General features: G+C 43.8%; 3 protein-coding genes across 7 annotated transcripts; 2 read left to right on the top strand and 1 right to left on the bottom strand.

Annotated features, from left to right (window-relative positions):
• Positions 1-51: 51 nt before the first annotated feature.
• stau1 (staufen double-stranded RNA binding protein 1) lies at positions 52-9,072 on the top strand. 5 transcript variants are annotated; one of them, XM_030090829.1, is made up of 15 exons: positions 52-242; positions 2,922-3,210; positions 3,326-3,447; positions 4,757-4,913; positions 5,025-5,178; positions 5,269-5,470; positions 5,592-5,687; positions 5,786-5,998; positions 6,078-6,221; positions 6,339-6,485; positions 6,573-6,648; positions 6,739-7,058; positions 7,141-7,263; positions 7,743-7,822; positions 8,267-9,072. In XM_030090829.1, exons 2-15 carry the CDS (start codon positions 3,018-3,020, stop codon positions 8,352-8,354), a joined length of 2,115 nt encoding a protein of 704 aa, XP_029946689.1. In that variant the 5' UTR covers positions 52-242; positions 2,922-3,017; the 3' UTR covers positions 8,355-9,072. The 5 variants fall into 5 exon arrangements, with proteins under 5 accessions (XP_029946689.1, XP_029946692.1, XP_029946690.1 ...); XM_030090832.1 differs by having other exon boundaries at positions 2,918-3,210; positions 4,757-4,901; positions 5,299-5,470; XM_030090830.1 differs by having other exon boundaries at positions 2,918-3,210; positions 4,757-4,901.
• A 1,441-nt stretch (positions 9,073-10,513) lies between these two features.
• rdh20 (retinol dehydrogenase 20) lies at positions 10,514-12,793 on the bottom strand. Its single transcript, XM_030090833.1, has 5 exons — positions 12,327-12,793; positions 11,522-11,620; positions 11,164-11,309; positions 10,792-10,923; positions 10,514-10,681 (listed from the first exon to the last, which is right to left on the bottom strand). The coding sequence occupies exons 1-5, from the start codon at positions 12,777-12,779 to the stop codon at positions 10,561-10,563; spliced, it is 951 nt and encodes a 316-aa protein (XP_029946693.1). The 5' UTR covers positions 12,780-12,793; the 3' UTR covers positions 10,514-10,560.
• Positions 12,794-16,466: 3,673 nt separating this feature from the next.
• Positions 16,467-20,338, top strand: LOC115387926 (somatomedin-B and thrombospondin type-1 domain-containing protein). Its single transcript, XM_030090834.1, has 5 exons — positions 16,467-16,698; positions 18,032-18,226; positions 19,135-19,213; positions 19,352-19,534; positions 20,201-20,338. The coding sequence occupies exons 1-5, from the start codon at positions 16,467-16,469 to the stop codon at positions 20,316-20,318; spliced, it is 807 nt and encodes a 268-aa protein (XP_029946694.1). The 3' UTR covers positions 20,319-20,338.
• Positions 20,339-20,389: the final 51 nt, after the last annotated feature.

Raw genomic sequence — 20,389 nt, 5'->3', positions numbered from 1 at the left:
GTGGAGGGCTGTGTTGGAAGTGCTTCCTGAGTGGAGATGTCACTTCCTGGTCTGGCAGTGGGAGAGTGCCATTCTCTTTAGTGTTTGCCCTGTCTTCCCAATGTCCACCTCCTCACCGCCCGCATTTTGACATTAAAATCACATTCACAGACTCCTGAAACGTGCCGTCAACTAAAAAGCAAAGACACCAAGTCAGCGTGTGTCATGGAATAACTAAAAATCTCCAGAGAAGGAGCGACGAGGTGAGGTTTACTTTGTGCTGTCTGGTTAGCCAGCTAGCTAGCTAGCGGTTTCACCGGCTGGGAATGAACCAGGGACACCCACCCGATGCGCTTTCTGTGCAAGTCTCAGAAACATTAACCTGAACTGTGTGTCCTTCCTCCTCGTCATGCAGCTGCTACAGGTTTTACTGATGCAAACATCCACCTCTGCTCCATCTTTGCCGGTGTAGCTTGGAAGCTAGTAGTTAGCTTAGCGTGGTCCTTCGGGTGGGAAAGCTCGCTCCTCCGGCCGGCCGCCGGCCTCTTTTTATTTTAATAACAGCCTGGTTTGAAGAAATGTTCTCTATCTGCAGTTCAAACTTGGCCAGACATGATAAAATATCCAAATATGTGAATGTCCTGGACGTTATTGTGCCGATCCTTATACAGGCGGGCAGGTCTGGACCTGCTAGCTGCGTAGCCTCCTTCTTAATTCTGTGCAGAAGCCTGAGGTAACGTGAAGGTAACATTTAAACACCTGCACAAATACTAACAGTTGTGATGGTTTTCAATATAAGTTAAATGAGCTGTGACCCCACCCACACTGGTGGATCCCTCACATCCAAGACACAATCAGTAAATTCAGGTAACTTGTTGTATTTCCACTTTTGTCTGTAAGGTTAACTTTCTATCACTCCAAAGTCTTCAGCAGCTTTCACTGTCATTCTAACTACCCACTGTTTTACTGTTGCACGCCAGACTTCTGCTCCACAGAATTCACATTCACAGTAAGGAAACAATGTTTATAAATGTTCCAAATCTGAGGTTTCAAACACAAGGACCACAAGCCAAAACAGGCCAATAGGAGGCCTCGCTGTGGTCCTGGAAATGACAGAGGAAATGGGAAAATAAAAAATGCACACACAAAAAAAAACCTGACTTTTTAAGTTTGTCAGTGTGAGTTTTTACAAATATGCTCACAAAATTCTGCGAGATGAGGCGTCAGGTCACTATCACCTTTTAATGCAGAATGATATCAAGATTGCATTTTGCTGGCAATCCCATATCTCTACGGTCGGACGCTGAACCCTGTACACTCTCCATTGCATCAGGGGATTATCAGAGCCCACCTCCAGAATTTGGGAGTTGAGAGGATGGAACGACTTGTCAGCATTCCTGAGATCATCCCTATTCAAGGCTTGTGGGATCTGCTTGGGGGTGGTGTTTATGCCAGAATGAACAACACAACCGTGTTTTGAATTTGCAGGGCATGAATGCACAGTGCATGGAAACAATGTATCGCAGTCAGTGAATCTTTTCTGATATGCATGTTGATACAGTGATTACAAAATCTGCTATGTTATGTGCAGCCCTCTCTTTAATACAGAGCTATTCACCTGCACTCAGACACAATATCAGTAAGTCAGCCGTATTACATTGTTTGACCAAAATGTTGTCTACGGTCTTTTAAAAAAGAAAAATGGTAAAAGGTATTGATCAATCGAAGTTATCTTTTTTGCTGGGCAGAGCTGTGAAATAAATGCAGCCTGCTACAAATCCAGCGTGTGACGGTGAAACTAAAAGCTGCAAGAGGCGGCGCCTCTGGTGAAACCTTTTGCACAATCACTGCACACAGGAAGAATCTGTAACCGAGAAAGTGAAGCATCGAAAACAGAGCTGAACAGAAACATCAATATGAGCATTCATAATACACCTCACAACTTGTATCATGTAGAAAGACCTTTCTTTAGTATTATCACCTCCTGTTAGATGTGCATTTGCACTGTATGTCAGGAAAATGACAGATTGTTTCCAACAGTTACAAATACAGCAACAGCTGTACGTTTCCTTGCCTGCTAATAATTTAAGACCTATTGATGCTATTTTTAATGCAGAAAATGTCTTACAGCTCACCCTGGATCAAATTTTTAGTTTTAACTCAAGTTAAGTTTTAACTCAGGCTCAGAGAGAGAGATGCTATGCATTATCCTCAAGTCCATCACAACAAGGCAAGAATCTGTGTTTTGATGGTTTGCTCAGTCGTATTCCACACCTAAAAAATATCAGAGAAATTTGATTTCTCATTTCAAGAATATAACAAAAAAGAATTTGACAAAGACCAGAAGGCGGGCCTCTGTGGGAGTGTTGTGGATTCCTCTGAATGCTCGTGTTGGGGCGGTCCCTGGAGTGGTTCCTCGGGTTGTGTCGCTGTCGCCAGGCGCTCCGACGTCTCCTGGTGCAGATTATCCAGTGATGGAACATTTTCGAGCTCAGCCACTGCATCGTGTGCCCAACTGTGTTTATGTGTGGGTGTGTGTACATTGCAATAACTGTGGAGAGGAGCTCTTTTTAAATCTCGTAAAGCAATTCTGCATGAAAGGTTCTTTTTACATAGAGATCGATTAGTTGCAACAGCGTGTTGAATTAGTCCATTGATGTTACTGCTTCAGTCGTCACTGTGAAGGCTGAGCAGGCTGAGTGGTCTGCACTGTGGATGACGACTGTGTGAACAGTCTGGCCAGCTGTGGCCTCTCTGACTGGTTCATGTTGCTTTTCTTCCACAGCCCAGATGCATGCTGGTTAGGTCAGTTGGTAATTAAACTGACTGAATATCGGTGATGGACATTTAACAGATATGGTCTCCATTGTATTTTCCAGTGACGATAATAACGATGGATGAATTGCTAAATGTTTGCATCTTTTTTTTTTCCCCCCAGGTAGAGCTTACATCCAGACCTCCTCAATCAACAGTCCCTCCCATACGTAAATTCCTTATCTCGGCCTCAGCCTGCTGTTAACAAAACCAGAGCAACGAGGATGTCTCAGCTCCAGTTTCAGTGTCCAGCTAGCCCCATGCCTGCTGCTCCTGCCCCGCTGCAGCTGGGGCAGCCACAGCCTGGCTACAGCATCCCCTCTGCTTCAGGCACCCTACAGTCGGAGAGCGCCAGCCAGCCCAACAGGAGCTCCGCTCTCCCTGCGGGCTCAGCCACTCCCTACAGTACCACCACAGGTCAGCTTCAGGGGTTTTCTTGTGTGGTCAGAAAGCCCGCACATGTTGAATTCATCAATTTCTGACTGTGTCTGTCGGTGAGTTGCTGTGAGTCACGTTTCCCTTCGTTTCACAGTATCTAACATGGCAAACCCTAAAGAGAAGACCCCCATGTGTTTGGTGAATGAGTTAGCCCGTTTCAACAAGATCCAACCTGAGTATAAGCTGCTTTGTGAGCAAGGACCTGCTCACTCAAAGGTGAGTGCAGAGCCCCCCGTTCACCGTCTCACTGGCCTCAAACAAATTCCCAACAGAGTTCAGGAAGAACTTTATAAAATATCTTAAAATGTTCAGAGGTCTTTACTGTGCTTGTTCCCTGCAACTAATTTTTATGTTAACGTATTTAAAATAACTAATGTGACTAGTTGACTCATCTGAAAAAGAGAAACACTCAAAATGTTGCGCAGGTTATAGTCAAGTACATCAAACGTCCTTGAAAATATTGTCTATTCAGAGCTCTTTGAAGCCTTTAACCACCAATTTCAACAAGCATATTGGATTTTAATTCATCTGAAATGCAAGGCTCCGTTTGTGCAGTGCAGTAATCTGCAGGTCTCGGCACCATTTATTCAGGGTCAGAGTCTTCACTTAACTTCGCTCTCAACAAAGTTAAGTGGAAGCAGATCTTGTGGGGTAATTGTTCTGACGAGCAGCATTACTTTCTCCTCCTGAGCAGTGTGAGAACTCAAAGTTTCAAAGAGAGCAGCTAACGCTGCTAGCAGCTGTCGTTCTGTGCAGGTTAATAAATAAATGCTGAGCATTGCTGCAGTGGGACGCCTATAGCTCCGGTTTTACAGACAGAGGCAGACATGCCACTGTGTTATTATGCTGGTTTAGGAAGTGTACATCTCTCCAACTTTCCTTGTAGCCCCAAAAACTATAAGACAGTTTTATACACGAAAAAACACAAAATGGTTTAATCAACTAGTATTTCAGCTTCTGAAAGCCAGGGGTGGAAGGTTAATATTTTTTTATCTGCCAATCATGCTCATTCCAAGTTTTCTCTTTTTCTCAGTTTTCTCATGCAGGGCCTTCTCAATTTAATATTTTTGAATATGTTTAGCACAGTTGTTGCTAATGTTGCATACCTGCACTGCAGTGTGGTTTACCTTTTACAGTGTATATGTTTGCAAGAGGAAAAGTCTCAACCAATAACTTTGTTCAATCAAATTATGACAAATAAGAAAAATCCGTATTTTTTTTATTTGTCCGTTGTTGTGCAGGATGTGTGTTAATTCCAGGTTAATTGTGACATAAAGTCCACCAAGATTTTGGGCAGAATTTTTGCAAAACTTATGTAATATACACAAAGTACCAGTTCAGGTTATTTCCAATTCCAAGTGATTTTTATTTTTATTTTATTTTTTTACAAAAGTTGCATTTTTCTGTGTCTCCGTTAGTGGCAGCCCTGTGAGATACAGATTAAAGAAAAGTCTCAGCTCGTTTCGCTCAGCCTGTCTTCCTGCTCTGTCCCACAGTCACTCTAATCGTGGACATTTCATTTCAGATTTTCTCAGTGAGGCTCACGCTGGGAGATCAGCACTGGGAGGCCGAGGGGACCAGTATCAAGAAAGCCCAGCACTCCGCTGCTGCATCCGCCCTCGCTGAGACCACGCTTCCCAAACCCACCATCAGGACCCCCCGCAACACAGGCAAGACTGCAGGTGGGCTGCCCCCACTGGCTCCACTGTCGTCTCTACCGCATTCTTGTTGAGTCTTCGTCGAGGGCTTGACTGGATCCAGTTGACCTTCATGTTGGGTTTTTCCTCCTGCAGATGGCATGACACACACTATGGAGTTGAATGCACTGTGTATGAAGCTCGGTAAAAAGCCCATGTATAAACCCATTGACCCGTACCCGGGGATGAGACCGCCAAACTTCAACTACAATGTCCGAGCTCCGGGGCCTTACCAGCGCTCTATGCAACAGTGAGTCCACGTTACTTGGATTTTTGAAAATGAGCCCATCGTCCTTATTTCCATCGAATGGAATTTTTTATTTATTTTTTCCTTGTCTAGGAGGGAAATGTGTTCATTTATTGTGTCCAGGTACTACTACCCGTTTCCTCCAGTGGGACCAATGATATACCACATGGAGCTTTCCATCGGAGGCCAGCAGTTTATTGGGAAGGGACGCACGCGGCAGATGGCCAAACATGACGCTGCTGCCAAGGCCTTAAAAGTACTGCAGAAAGAGCCAATACTGCAACAGTTGCCAGTGGTGAGAAAAGAATTGCCCACTTAGCATGAAACACGGCTGGACAGCTTTTTTTCATGTGCATGTGTTGGAGGTTTAACGTCTTCCTGTTTTCCTCTTTCTAACTGTTTTCTTCATTCAACAGATGAACGGAGAGCCCGAGGAGGAGAACCTGAACAAATCAGAAATCAGTCAAGTGTTTGAAATTGCATTGAAACGCAACTTACCGGTCAACTTTGAGGTTTGAAGAGATTATTATTCCTTGTCCGCAGTCTCTTGAGAAAGAAATCAGTCAGGAAATGTTCCTTCTCGCCACAACTTACCAATGTTGTTTTCCAGGTTTTGAAGGAAGAAGGTCCTCCACACATGAAGAGCTTCGTAGTGCGAGTTACAGTCGGGGAGTTCACAGGAGAAGGCGAGGGGAAAAGTAAAAAGATTGCCAAGAAACTAGCGGCAGCAGCGGTGCTGGGAGAGTTGAAGAGGCTACCCCACATACCCAGTGTGGAAAAGACAGTGCCACGCATCAAAAAGAAAACCAAATCCATTATCAAGGTAATGTTTATAAATCGCAGTTAAAATCATTAACCTGAAAGGTTCTCATGAGGTAATAGTTCAGTTACTGTGCTAACAGCTGCAGACCAGCCCTGAGTATGGACAGGGGATGAATCCCATCAGCCGCCTGGCTCAGATCCAGCAGGCCAAGAAGGAGAAGGAGCCGGAGTACAGCATGGTGACGGAGAGAGGTCTGCCACGGCGCAGGGAGTTCGTCATGCAGGTGAGACAGCCGCAGCTGGCAGCGAACCCCCAGCAACATCTGCCTCTGTTTGCTTCACATCTTTGCTTCTTAATTCCGCATCTCGTTGAGTTCTCCCATCTGTTGGCTCTGCTTCAGGTGACCGTGTGTGGCCAATCTGCCGAGGGAATGGGACCCAGTAAGAAGGTGGCGAAAAGGAATGCTGCAGAGAAAATGCTGGAAATTTTGGGATATAAAGTGCCTCAACCACAGCCCCCCAAACCGGCACTCAAAACCGACGAAAAGGTATCTGAATAACTTCAGATTAAGTGTCTGTATTTGTCTGTTTGCCAATAATAAACATGACTTTCGTCACTGTTTTCAAATTGCTAGCCACCTGTGAAAAAACCTGGTGATGGGCGCAAAGTGACCTTCTTTGAACCCGGCTCTGTAGAGGAGGTGGCACTGGGTAAATTTCAGTGAACATATTTACTAACAGCTCAGGTGAAATAAACTCATGGTACTTGAAGTTTCATGTCCTCTGTGGTCTGCTGAAAAGGTTCCAAGGAGGAGGACTTCCGTCTGCCTTACCTGAGCCACCAGCAGCTGCCTGCTGGTATCCTGCCCATGGTGCCTGAGGTGGCTCAAGCAGTCGGGGTCTGCCAAGGACCCCAGGCCAAGGACTACAGTCGGGCTATTCCCAACCCGGGCAAGGCAACAATCACTGCCATGATTGCCAACGAGCTGCTTTATGCAGGGACGTCAGTGACTGCTGAGACTATCCTAAAAAACAAAAACACCTTGAATCAGCGTCCCCACGGACCCCTCACCAGGCCCTCGGAACAGCTCGGCTATCTGGCATCCGTGCAGGGCCTGCAGGTAACAAACCGCATCTTCTTCATCTTCGAAAAGCCCAGCAGCGGCCGCGCATCAGAAAGTCAAGTGTTTCATTTGCTTGCAGGTTGAATACAAGGACTTTCCCAAAAACAATAAGAATGAGTTTGTGTCGCTGATCAACTGCTCGTCCCAGCCACCCCTCATCAGTCATGGGATCGGGAAAGATGTGGAATCCTGCCACGATATGGTGAGTCGGCACAAACGTGTGAAACATGTTCCTCAGGTGCAGTCCTTCTTTGACAGCTCTATATTCTCATCAGGTTTACCTTGAATTATGTATGAGCTACATGAGATATGTGAGGAGATATTTCACACAGAACAACACGGAAAATCCTCAAGACTGGCTTTAATTACATCGAATGTGTAGTTCAGGAGTGAAAAGGGGAAGTCAACTCAGGCGATGCTATATTTTATTTTAACCCAGTGTTCAGTCCTAGAGAAGCAACTGTATTCTACTGTATTCTAAGTGAGTGTATAATACATTTTCTGTGTAGCCGTCTGAGAATCACGGTTTCTGTTGATAACACATCACTCAGACTTCCAGCACAGCTGCTCCTGAAATGGAATGTCAGAGACACTCACTCCTTTGTTGTCTTGTCTGTAATACTTTTATAGATCAATTCCCAGCTGAGTGAAAATATTTCCTGACGGTCTTTATCCCTGCAGGCTGCACTGAACATATTGAAGTTGCTCTCAGAGTTGGACCAGCAGTCAAATGAAAGGACAGGAAATGGACCAGTCTCCGGGTGAGCTGCAGCCTGTTTATCCGCGTCTCCCAGTCGGTCTTACACCAGACAGGCAGTGTTGATTTTCAAGGGTGTGGAGTTTAAATAGATTATTGTGGCACCTTGGCTGAAGCTCGCAGGTCAGAGCGACACCAGCTGAGGCCAAAGTCACTCCTGAATATCTGCTTTTTTTTAAGGGTGCGCGCTCTCCAGCAGCACCATTAGTTCTCATACCAACTTAAATCTCTAATTTATTGTGTTTTACAGGAATTATTGGTCTGTTCACTGCAGACGTCTGTCCAAAATGCTCAGTTGAGTTATCTAAACAATAAAATGCTTTGTTTTTATAAGCTTTGCGGTAAACTGATTCATATTGATTAAACAGTTCTTCTCGTGAATTCTTCACGGAGTATTCTGGGTTTGATTGACTCAACAATGACACTAAATGTGATGCTTTTTTCACAGGTGTAGCAAGCAGGAAATGGAAGGCGACTTGCACCTGAAACAGGCTAACTCAAGCACACTGGCACAGACCCTGGATGGCACTGTGTAGATGATCAGGTTTGGTTGTCTGTAAAAGCACTAGAGAAAACTCAGACACTGTGTTCTTAGTCCCATTTAGAAGGCTACAGGAAGCTCCGGGCGCTGTATGCTCTGTCACTGCTCATCTTCATTGTTACAAGAATGTTCACAGTTAAACAAGATTGATAGGAAAAAAAAAAAAAAGTTTCTTCTCCTTGATGTTGTTTAATTGTCCACATTATTTATTTTCTGTTGCTTTGTAGACAGTGTAGCTGCATCCTAGTCAATGAGTCGCTGGTTTACTTTGTGGGAAGAAGAAACAAAAAGAGTGAAATTGAAGCAATTAACTGTGAACTGTATTTTGTTTTGCGTAGAACTTGATTCCTCTTTGTGAGACCTGTTAACTTGCTTTTAAGTGTGTTATGTTTTACCCTCCCGCTGAGGTATCTCATGAAAGAAGGGTCTCATCTTTGTCTAGGGTGCAGCTGGCGAACCTCTGTTGATTTTCCTAGAGTGCTTTATATCAACAACCACAAGTGAAGTGTTATCGACATTACCATGTAGGGCCGGGAAGAATTTGTGACTAAATGTAGCGTGTGATGTAATGTGACGTTGTCTCTGCTGTTTGCGGCAGGGATGTTTCCTTCCCTGTTGCATCAGTTTCCCCGATAATCCTTTTCCCTCCCTCATGTCAATCTCCCCGTTCTCTCCGCTCCCCATGGTAATTAAACTTCAGTGCTTACGTGCACAAAATGACGACCTCTCATTTCTTCTCTTCTTTATGTTTTCCGTCGATAGTACTCAATGATGTAGATCAAATTACTCATGAGAACACAAAAGTTTAGGTTTTGCCAAAGAATATGCAACTGTTGAAGTGTAAAATGTCTGAAATGTGCCTTTGTTGAGTTTTGGGCGCTCTTAATTCTTAAAAGAAACTTTAAGGTATATAAATTTGTGGGGTTTACTGTGTGATGACAGTCTTCTCCTTTCAGTGAACTGAACATTCACTTCATATCTGTTGGTACTGTGCTGATACCTGGCTACTCTCTACACCAGTCCGATCCAGCCTGTTTTCCCTGTACCCCCCCCCGACCACCCAAAATCCTCTAAGAACGGCTGTAAACACCCTATCTGATCCCGGGATTGACAAAAGAAGCAAGTTTCCCAAGCCTACTCTCGCTTCTAGAAATTCTTTTCTTTAATTGTAATCACATTTTCAAAACTTTAGAGCAGACAAAGCTGAAGACCCCTGAGGGTGAGCGTTCTGCTCTTGGTGTCAGTGAAGTGAAAAGGCCAACGTGCCAGTTTTGGTTAACATAATGAGAAATTCATCATTGATTAAAAGCAAACAAAGTGTGAGTACTGTCATATTTGCTGTGTTTATCTGTTGCAAATCTGTTGTGTTTATTCTCACTTGAGAGCACAAACATGATCTCTTCACGGGACATCAAGTACGGCTGGAGACATTTGCATTCCCACCATTGTGCTGCAGGACATCCTTCATCATTAGTCATGCGTGCTCCCTTCATGAAAATGATTGGCCCCTGTTTACTTCTGACTGCATTGTTGCTGTCGTTCGGGATTAGCAACACTTTTTGGCCCCCTCTCCCATTTTGTTGGGAACACTATACATGTGCAATGAGACGTGTCTAATCTGCAGAGTGCAGCGACATGTTGATGCTCAAGAATTTGCCACCGAAGTGTTATTTTCAGGAATCAGTGTGTGGAACTGAAATGCAATTTGATCCGATGCTGAACGAGCCCTCAGTCCACAGCCCCACACGGCGGTCTGGAGTCAGAAAGAGACCAGCGGAGGACAACAGCAATCAGGTTTCAGTGGTTTTATTTTATGTACATACATTACAGCAATACATTCGGGGACATAATATTTTAAAGACACCTTCCCATAGCGTGATGATGAGTCACTGGTCATTTCACAGCTTTGAGGTGAAAACACTTTAAAGGGACTTTAGATTTAAACTGAACAAGGCAGAAGGGTTCTTTTTTTGTTTGTTTTTTTTTTTTTGTTTGTTAAGGATACTGATGGCGACTTGGCTGAGTCGTCATCCAGTTCAGGCTTCTGAATGAACAGTCTCAAATCTAAAGTCCCTTCCAGTCTCCATATGACTGAAGCAAATTTCTTAAAAATCTCACTTCATGTATAATTAACCCTTTTTTTTTTTTAATGTTGTTTGATTGTGTTGAGTGTTAAGGCTGAGTAGAGTGTCAGAGTAAGATTATGCAACCATGATGCTGCTATTCTTGGCTTGTTTCTGCATGGTATCAATGAAAGGGTACATGCACTTGTCGGAACCCATGAAGCGATACGTGACCACATTCGATTCCCATGGCAACAACCTGAAAAGTAACAGAACATGAGCTTGTTACACAATGAAATTACTTGAAGGACGTGAACAGACCTGTGTGAAATCTGGTTAGTGTGAGGCCGGCGGTGATGTGATGCTTACGCTCTGGAGATGACGGGCAGGTAGGTGAGGCGGGGGATGCACACTAATGGCTGATCTATCAAGATGGCGTTCATCGCCTGCTCCACACAGTACTGAGGCTCTAAAGGTGGGAGGATCAGCTCCACTTCCTCCCTAACAGGAACACAGAAGATTTACAGTCTGCAGGTTCATTCATGCTCACAGTGAAAATGTGCTGCTTTGGTCAACATGATAATGCTACAGATTTATTTAATTTAACTTTAGTAGTTATGCGTTTGAATGTATGGCTTGCTAAAAAAAAAGTTACGTAAATATAGCAACTATCACACTTTTGAGGAAAGAGTAAAGCACAATATGTATACAAAAATGGTGTAAGCATATAATTTGACAGACCGTATCTTGCAGCCTTCGAACATGCCTGTGTCCACAATGTAGGGGCAAACAAGCGTAGTCTTCACTCCTTCGATCTCCTCAGCCAGCAGCTCGTGAGCCAGAGACTCGTGGAAACCCACTGCAGCAAACTTGCTGGCGCAATAATCCTGCCACAGGGAAAAGAGCTTTTCCAATTTGCATTGACAGGTTGAGGAAAATACATTTGTTTTTTCCAAACCTGCTTAGACTGCAAATTGTGTCACATGCATTTGAATTTCAGCATACTGTGCTGACTTGTGCTAAGAAGAGTGTAAAACTACAGTAATGAGGCTGTCAAATCTGGGTTTTTTTTTGTGATGTTTTCCAAGCTCTGGTTCACCTCCACACAAGCTGTGCTGAAGAGGCCGAGGACGCTGGCGATGGTCACGATGTGTCCGTGATTCTGAGCTTTCATTTGAGGGAGGAAGGCTTTCACTGTCTGCAGAGCACAAATATGTACAAACACATACGATTATACAGCAGCAAGTCATGATGAAGAAACAATGCTCATGGCTTAGATACTGTTCAGCTCTGGAGGTGAGGCTTATGTTGCACAAGCAGCTCCACTTTAAGCGGATTGATGCAAGTTTCCCCCATAATGTGAGTAGGATCATGCTCTTAACACAATGCATTCGAATACATGTCACACAGCCTGTGTACAATCACACACTGTGCATTGCTTAATGATGAGAAGATTAAACATTGTGAAATACACAAGCTTAAATTTAAACTCTCTAAATTCCAGTCAGTGAAACTGAGGCACCCAAGAACGATGTCCTTCAACCCAAAACATGAGTCGTATTTACAACTCAGTTTGTGACCTGCTGCCAAACATTATATTGGATTTCAACATTGAAATATAAACGCTTATATTGCTCGTCATATCTGATCAAATATTTATGAGCATCATGCAACAACTGGCTTTATTTACTCACAAACCCAGGTGAAGCCCTGATGTTTATCGATTTCAGAAGTTCATTGTACATCATTCATAGGAGAAAATCCCTCAGGCTACTTGATTCAGTGTCAAAGTGACACATAATTTAATTTTTACTGTAGAGTCGATCTTTAGAATGTTTGATCTTTTTTTATTTGAGGTCTGACAGTTGAACTGACCTCTACACATGTCACTAAAAAGCGCTCACCCAGAAGAGGGCATGGCAGTTGACCTTCATGGTCCTCTCCATCATCTCGTCGGGACAGTCCAACATGCGCTGCCCGGCCACCACTCCGGCGTTGTTAATCAGCATGGTGACGTCCCGGCCCAGGTCCTTCCTCACCAGCTCAGCGTGCCGGTACACCTCCTCCCGGTTGGTCACGTCGACGGTGTAGGTGTGGGCCTTACCCCCCATCTCCCGCACCAGCTTGGCTGTCTGCTCGTTGGAGGTGCTGTTGATGTCCCACAGCACCACCTCGGCCCCCTGCTTGGTGAATTCCTGAGCAAAGAGACGGCCCAGGCCTCCGCCCGACCCGGTGATCAGCACCAGCTCACCGTCGATGGGCTTGGTGCGTGGGCGCATGACGATCCGCACAGAATTACGCAGGATGAAATAAATTACATCCAGCAGCATCATCTGGAGGTCCATAAAGAAAATCATTTTGCCCTATTTTCTTCTGATGCCTTATCCTGTCAGTTAATATTCTGTCTGACTGGTGTAGAGTGGGTCAGACTTCACCTCTGTTGCCCGTTTTCTAAAGTCTAACCAAGAAGCAGACAGCCAAGCTGGTGTTTCCCTCCTCCTGTGACCAACAGCCTCCATCCTCAGTTTATTTATATACTCCTCTCCTGGATTAGTGGAAATAGCTTAAGCTCCCGATAAACCCACTTTTGTTGCAAGCTGTGAATGTATGCATTTTCACCATTACTCAGGAAAATAGCACGTGTCAGACGGCATTACAGAGTTAAAGTCTCCTGAAGTTCAAGGACATTAGTAGGACAAGGTTACAGTCAGTTTAGACTCATGGATGGGAGGTCATGAATCCACATCCACCATGCAACAACATGCTGATGCATTACATTCAGCACAACATGATAATTGTACCTCTCCATGTCAGAAGTGTGCATGTCCTACTATTTAGTGTCTTATATTGCACATGAGGTGGATGTGACTGATTTCACTGGTCTGTCTTTTTGTGTCAGCCCTGTGGTGGACTACCAATATGTCATTCAAAGCTATAGCTGGAAATGTCAGTCCTAGAATGGGGATGATTTAAACACACTTTACAGCGTATGTTTCATTTCACTCTACAAGTATAATATTGGTCGCGACACTGTTTGGATTTTAATGTGCGCAGCTCTTAACCAACCTGAAGAATTTGAACAAATGTTTGAGTCCAGAGCAGCAGCCACTCTGTGACTGCATCATAGAACTTAAATTTGGTGTAGCTCGATGACCAGTGACTCGATAGGTTCGAGAATAACATTTTGTTTTGTCCCAGTTCAACAGCCCCTGAGTGGAGCAGAGCAAATCATTTTGAACGAGAACATAAGGAGATTATGTATGTGAACTATAAATCTTTGGACTCTTACTTAGGTGCTATGAAGGCTGCTTGTTCCACGTCACGTTTCTTGTTTTGTATTGCTGAACACTGCAAACCTTGTTCACTGTGTTGGCATGTGAGCCACTTTAAGCACGCCATGGCAGTAAATGTTGCATTGTTTTTTTTTTTCTTTTTCTTTTAATCTGCCAATAATCAATAGTCATTTGGCCACTTTCATTACATGCATTTCCTGCATCTCATGGCACTTTTCTTTTTGTCCTATTAGGTGAGTGTAGGCAATTCTGCTAACATTGTTGAGACATAACTAATAGGAGGGTTTTTTTTTTTGTTTTGTTTTTTTCCCAAGTCAAAGTCACACATTCACATAGCTCAGGCGACGGATGCCAAGTCAAGTGATTGAGCTGCATTGGGATGAACTTTGTGCTCAGTATCTTCTTCAAAGACACTTGACTTTTGCACAAGGCAACATCAACACATCAAACGTGACTGGAAGACATCGTTCAGTGGTAATGTCTTTGAAGTTAGGAAGAACTCAGTTTCACAGTAGATATTTATTGTCCTGGAGAAGCTGAGAAGCGGACATAAAGTCATCTGGATCTCTGTGCTCTGTATCCTCAAACAATGCTCTCACTGTGCAGGGTCAGAGCTCTATAAATTCAAATTCTGAATATTGTTTCTATATTATTGATATTATTGTTCCATGTCAGTCTTAATTTAGTGGTTTCATCATCACACGTGACAATGGTGTTGCAGAAGTCGACATGTGAAGATTGATGTGAACTTAATGTCCCAATCATGGCTTCTTGCTGATACACAGAACATATTTAGAGAAGTGGGCCAATGCTGTATGGAGGAGGCTGCTTTGGAGACTGCCAAGAATCCTGCTCCGCTTTAAGTCTGTAGCACCACAGCAGCAAAGATCGCAGCAAAGGGAGAGCCTGAAATCTGCTGGTAATACCTGATTACTCACTTGTAGGTCAAGTAATGTGCATCCAGTGTGGGGCTGTGTTTGATTTTATGCCAGCTGCTTCTCTTGGCTGACATTTCCTGGAAAGAATAGATTCTGTTTTGAGTTGTTTGTATTCCTACTGTAGGAAATCACTCACCATTGGCCTGCCTCTGCCTGTTGAGAGTTTAATTATATTTTGTGCAATTTATTTTAGCTCTTTAATTCCAGTGCAGCACAACAGAGAAAATGGAGAAAATTTCACATCCCTTTTAAAGGGCAGACACTTATGCAAGACGGCTAAAGCCTCATACTGGCTTTTTGAGCTGAAGACTCGAGTAGGAAATGAGGACAGTAGATTTCTCTCACTTCGTTTCTTGTGGACGAGCATCACAAAGTAATATTTTAATGATCGGCTGAACCAGAATGAAAAAACAGCAAAGAAAATCCTTCTCCAGGGTTCACTCGGGTACTGCACTATTGCTTTTAGGCACGCTGAGTCATTTTATTTATGCAGCACATTAAAAACTACAAATGTTGCCTGAAGTGCTTTTCGGAGAGCAGGAATTAGGAGAATGCCTTCAAAGCACAATCCATAATCCAAACCTACACCAAACCTACTGACACCTCCAAATGGATCGTCTTTGTTTTGTTTTTGTTTGGAGATACACTTAGTGACACAAAATACTTTCTGAATGAAAACCCACATTAAATATTCATTAGTCAGGTTTGACAGGAAGTGCAAACTGCATTCAGTCTGAGCCGTCTGCCTGTTTAGTGGAGCAGTAAATGGGTGAAGTCACTCCTCTGCAAACTACACGTTTCTAGAAGGACACACAGGAAGACAGGATCCAAACACACAGCATGAACCCCACTTTGTGTCCCCCACATATTGGGACCATTTCAGGCTTGGTGGTGATCAGCATGGTATAACCATTCTCTCAGTCACACTTTCTCCCCTGTTTTCGCCCTACATGCACACATGACAGTGGGAATCGGAGTACGAGAGGAGGCCTTCACTGTCCTCTGTTGTTCTTTTTGCATGAATAACCTCGGCCATAGGAGTTTTAATAATCCGCTCTTTTCACATGTTGGGGCACGCATGGAGCAGGGAAGCTGGCTTCTGTATAAACAGAGAGGAGGAGGACTGTATGTTCACGTTCTATCCATTTTGCACAAAACAGACTTGCAGAGAATGTTAATGTTTGTGCAACAGTATATCAGTGAGGTTTTCTTCCTTATTTCCTTTCTGACCCACATGTACATTTCGAAAAAGAGCTATACCACATAGAGGATTGTATTTAATAACTATACAAGTGCAGGTTTATTCCCAATAACAAACAAATACAAAAAATAAATACTCAAAATTTTTTAGTGCAATATTAGAAGAATTATGCTTGAACACAAGGTACCAAACATTTACTGATATAACAGTTTAAATATGATACATAAGAAAAACAAATATTTAGAGGATTCCTTTGATTCAGGTCATTGTGTGAATTCTGGTTTAATGACTGTAAAGTACAAAAATCATCTGGTATAATCTTAGTTGTTAGTTTTAAGGGCTAAAGTTGCTCATTCATGTTGAGTGAACTGGTCCTTTAAGAGACAAAGTTGAAAAGGAATAACTTCCAACTCAGCACACATGTTTCAGCTCCTGCTGACCAGCGCGCTGCTGACATCAAGCTGGTCAGAGATGACTGAAGTTCATTCTAAAACTGAGGATTTCTATAAGACAGGACATAAAAACACTTCTTCAGCCATTAAAGCAGAGAAAGGGGTGTGGATCTAGCAAAGGGCCTTGAACTCCTTCAGTCTGCTGGAGTGTCTTGTCACGATGCCAGTTCAGTGGAGCAGCTCTGTCAGAGTCGTCTCTCTGGGACTGTTTTTGACCCTCGTCAGTCCCTGCTGGTCGGGCTGCCTGGAGAATGGTCTGTGCTGCGCCGGACGAGACCCAGACTGCAGCAGTGAAGGATGGAGATCAGACCGCTCATATGGCACCTGCTACTGTGACCAGGCCTGCGTCTCCACCATGGACTGCTGCCACGACTATGAGACTGCATGTCCAGGTAGGCCTCGTTTTTAATGCAGTGTTAGAAGAAAAGCACAATTCTGTTTTATGTTCAAAGCTCTTTTAGCAGTTCATTAGTGGTGTGCTTGACAGATAAGTTCAAAGTTAAAAGTCTGACACTGTCAGTAGTGCTATAACTGTAATCAGCATGGCCACTGAATGGAATATTTTGGCTTCAGTATTATATTTGGTCTTCAAGTTTCTTTAAACACCATACTGTTGGAAAGGTCAAACTGCTCTGATATTAGATGAATTCATGTGGAGTCATGAACTCTGACTGTTGCACGTCCCCAGCACCAGGTGCCATGCAAAGACAGCAGATGTTATTCAGAGGGTTGCGACTATGTAAATAAAGTGAGGAAGACTAACAAAATGACAGCGTGAGGTGCAGTTCTACTCAGACCCGGTACCTTGCTGTCAGCTCTCAGCCAGCTCACTTATATTTGTATTCTATGCAATCCTAAGTAGACCTCCTGTGCATGTCCAAACCCTGACTCCTAATCTCTGGTCCTGTCTCTCAATGTCCCACAGCAGCCATGGTTAATGTCACCGTGACCATGATGCTGCAGCAGAGCTGCTGTCTTCCTCTGCAGTGCTCACTGGGTCAGCTTTTTATCTGTAGCAGCGGCCAAAGCTGTTGTTTTAACAGTTTAAGTCATGTTTACAGGAGGAGTATCTCGAATATCTGAAGCTCAGTCTTTCCTGCTGACAGCAAGATTGAAAGTAACCTGAACATAAACCCGAATGCAAAGCACCTGTCATAAATGGCAGCCTTGGAAAAGTACAAGCTTACCTTGACTGTTGCTGTCTGCGTGCTGATTGGTCCATCTCAGCTGTTTTGTTGCTGCCTCTGAGTTATTTCTCGTTCATAAATGTGTTTCTGTCAAAGGTTAATGAGACAGATATAAAGTTTCTCTTATATTGTTATATAGCATCTGCTCCCAGCTTACTGGGCGAAACACAGCTTAAATAATGTGTCACAGTGCACGTTGATATAACTGTTCTATGGTGGGAGTATTGCATTAATTCAGCTTCCAAATAATTAGTGTTTAGTAACTTGTAAAAGGGCCCCTCTACTTTCTAGATAAATAACACTGGTCGTGTAGACGTGATTTCTACTGAAATAAGTCAGGTAAACTATACATACACAGATTTAAAGAAGCCTCTCTGGGATGTCAGATGAGATGACGTTTTTGTTTCGAGCAACATTTTGTGCGTCTTTAAAGCTTTTCTGGTATCTGAAAAGACACATATGAAGACATATTTAAACTGGTACAGACTGGTTCGTGGCTTTCTTCAGCTGTGTGTGCTCTCTGTGATCTGCGCCTCAGCCGTGAACTGTGAGGTGAGCGAGTGGACAGCCTGGTCTGGATGCGCCGAGCCCTGCAAGGCCACGGTCCGCAAGAGGAGCAGGGTCATCCTGCAGGAACCCCTGAACGCAGGGGAACCCTGCCCCACGCTGGAGGAGCACGCTGGCTGTGCAGAGTACTGGTCCCAGCAGCAAGGCCACTGTCAGAACTCACTGGGTGAGAAACATTCACACTGATGTTTTCAGAAATGTAATCATGATATACAGTACATTTCCAGTTTTTTTTAAGACATAAACAGGCTGTATATTCAATGTCAGTTGTTATTTGCACTCATTTAGAATATATCCTTCATCTGAGGAGCTAATTTTTAATTTTTTTTAAGTTTTAACAGGAGGCCTAAAATTAAGAACTAATTTTTACAGTATTGTGAGACCAAGCTGCCTCTAACGTTATAATAAAAGCATTATTTTTCTTCATCCTGACACAACCTCTTAGCTGTGAAATGATTTACACCGAGGACAGTCAAGCTGGATTAAATATCTACAGCTGAATGCTTGACCGGAAAACATTTTCAAACAGTTCTTAACACATCCAGATCAAAATGTTCTGTATTTTCATAAATAAACTATAAGATTGTTTATTTCTATATCAAAGGATCAGTGAATATCGCTGTTTGAGTATCAAGAAACTGGTGAAAGAAACACGTTTGTGTTCAAACATTCAGTTGTGTTGACAGGGTGGCTTGTCTATTTATCAGAGAGCTCGATGGGACTCTGATTGTCTGTGAAGCAGCAGATGTATTCTCGCTGTGTTGTGGTATACGATGTTTACTGAAGGCTCAGCCCTACAGGTTTGACCTGTAGGGCCGAGAAAGAAATCACTGGCAGACACACTGTATGTGATGAAAGAGAGGCTGCCGCAGTGCTTCTGCGTTCAGCCAGCTGTCAGCGTGCATTTTCATAAAATGTCAATTAAATGAAATAACATATTAGCTCAAAGGGAGCAGCTTTATTTTTTCAATTTAAAATTGACACCAACATCCTGTCGGCACATTAGAGCAGTCTGAGGCGCAGCACTGCAACATGTGGTTCCATGTGATGTTCTTATGAATGCTCGCTCTGCAGTCCCAGCGCTTATTACCACGGGTGGCTATGGCAACGCCAGGAAGAAAAGAGACATTCCTGACAGCACTGACATTATAGGGTAATGCAAAAACGTCTCTGCTTTTTCACCTCTCATGCTAAACGTCCGGTGACTGAATATTTGAGCTCAGTTATTTATTTTGCGTGTGAAAGCCAGAGTGTGTGTGTGTGTGTGTGTGTGTGTGTTTGTGTGAAACAGGTACTGCGTCCAGTTTCAGCTGACCTCTTTGACTAAAGGATGCCAGCAGAGTGAGGGCCCACACACACTGTGGATGCAGGACCTGAAGGAGGGCCACCGTGTGTGTGTGGAGTGCCAGCCGCCTGCTCTCTCTGCTGGACAGAAACACTGTGCCGGAGACGGAGAGGAGGACGGCGCAGGCGGGTATATGAACAGCACCAAAAAATAACAGCTCACTTTGGAACCTGCTGGATCAAAATGCCTTCAACTACGGCAACAATTGGAGACATGTTCTATAACCAGTCACATAATTATTTCTACCCCCTTGTAAAAAAAAAAAAAAAAAAAGAATTTCAAACTACAACAGAAAACTAGACCAGAGTTGTAAAATCCTTCTGTTTCCAACAGTAGTCTCCTCAATTTTCCTCCCTGCTGTATAACTGTATTGTGTGATATGTTCAATATTATGGAACAGATGAGTGCAATTGATAAGCCACATCCAGCCCCCATCCCCAAACAACTATCACTTTTATTTATTAAATTGCGTGGTCTAATATCTTTGTTAGATCAATGAGTAACTGGCCTGTCTGTAGGTATGAGGTCGTAGTATGTGTCTCTGTTAGAATTATAATTGACTGGTGATAAGTTCAGGATGTAGCCCACCTTTACCCCTCTGTTAGCTGGAATATGTGTCTGTTTTCTTCCCATTCAAAGCTTCTGACCCAAACATCCAAACCCACTCAGAGATCTGATTAGTCACAGTGTGTACCAGCCACTAGATGGCAATATTGCTCGCGGCTTTGAATTGAAGAGTTGTGAACACTCTCGCCCTCTCCCTCTCCCTCTCCCTCCCTTCCTCCCCTTCAGCAGAAGACAGTCCCTCCAGTGGCAGGCTGTGGGAAACCCTCGGTGCAGGGGTGTGTGGAGACGCGTGGGGAGGCTGGAAGCTTGTTCCTGCCCAACAGCACTCAGCTTCCTCTTCATCTGACCTCCTCCTCCCTTCTCCGTCAAGCACAAATTCCCCACCGTTCAGAGAGTGCAGAGATGTGAATCTGCATA

This window comes from Salarias fasciatus, chromosome 5, assembly GCF_902148845.1.
Source record: "Salarias fasciatus chromosome 5, fSalaFa1.1, whole genome shotgun sequence".
NCBI classification, from domain to species: domain Eukaryota; kingdom Metazoa; phylum Chordata; class Actinopteri; order Blenniiformes; family Blenniidae; genus Salarias; species Salarias fasciatus.
The sequence above is the reverse complement of the archived record's forward strand: the minus strand, read 5'-3'. Positions and strand labels throughout refer to the sequence as shown.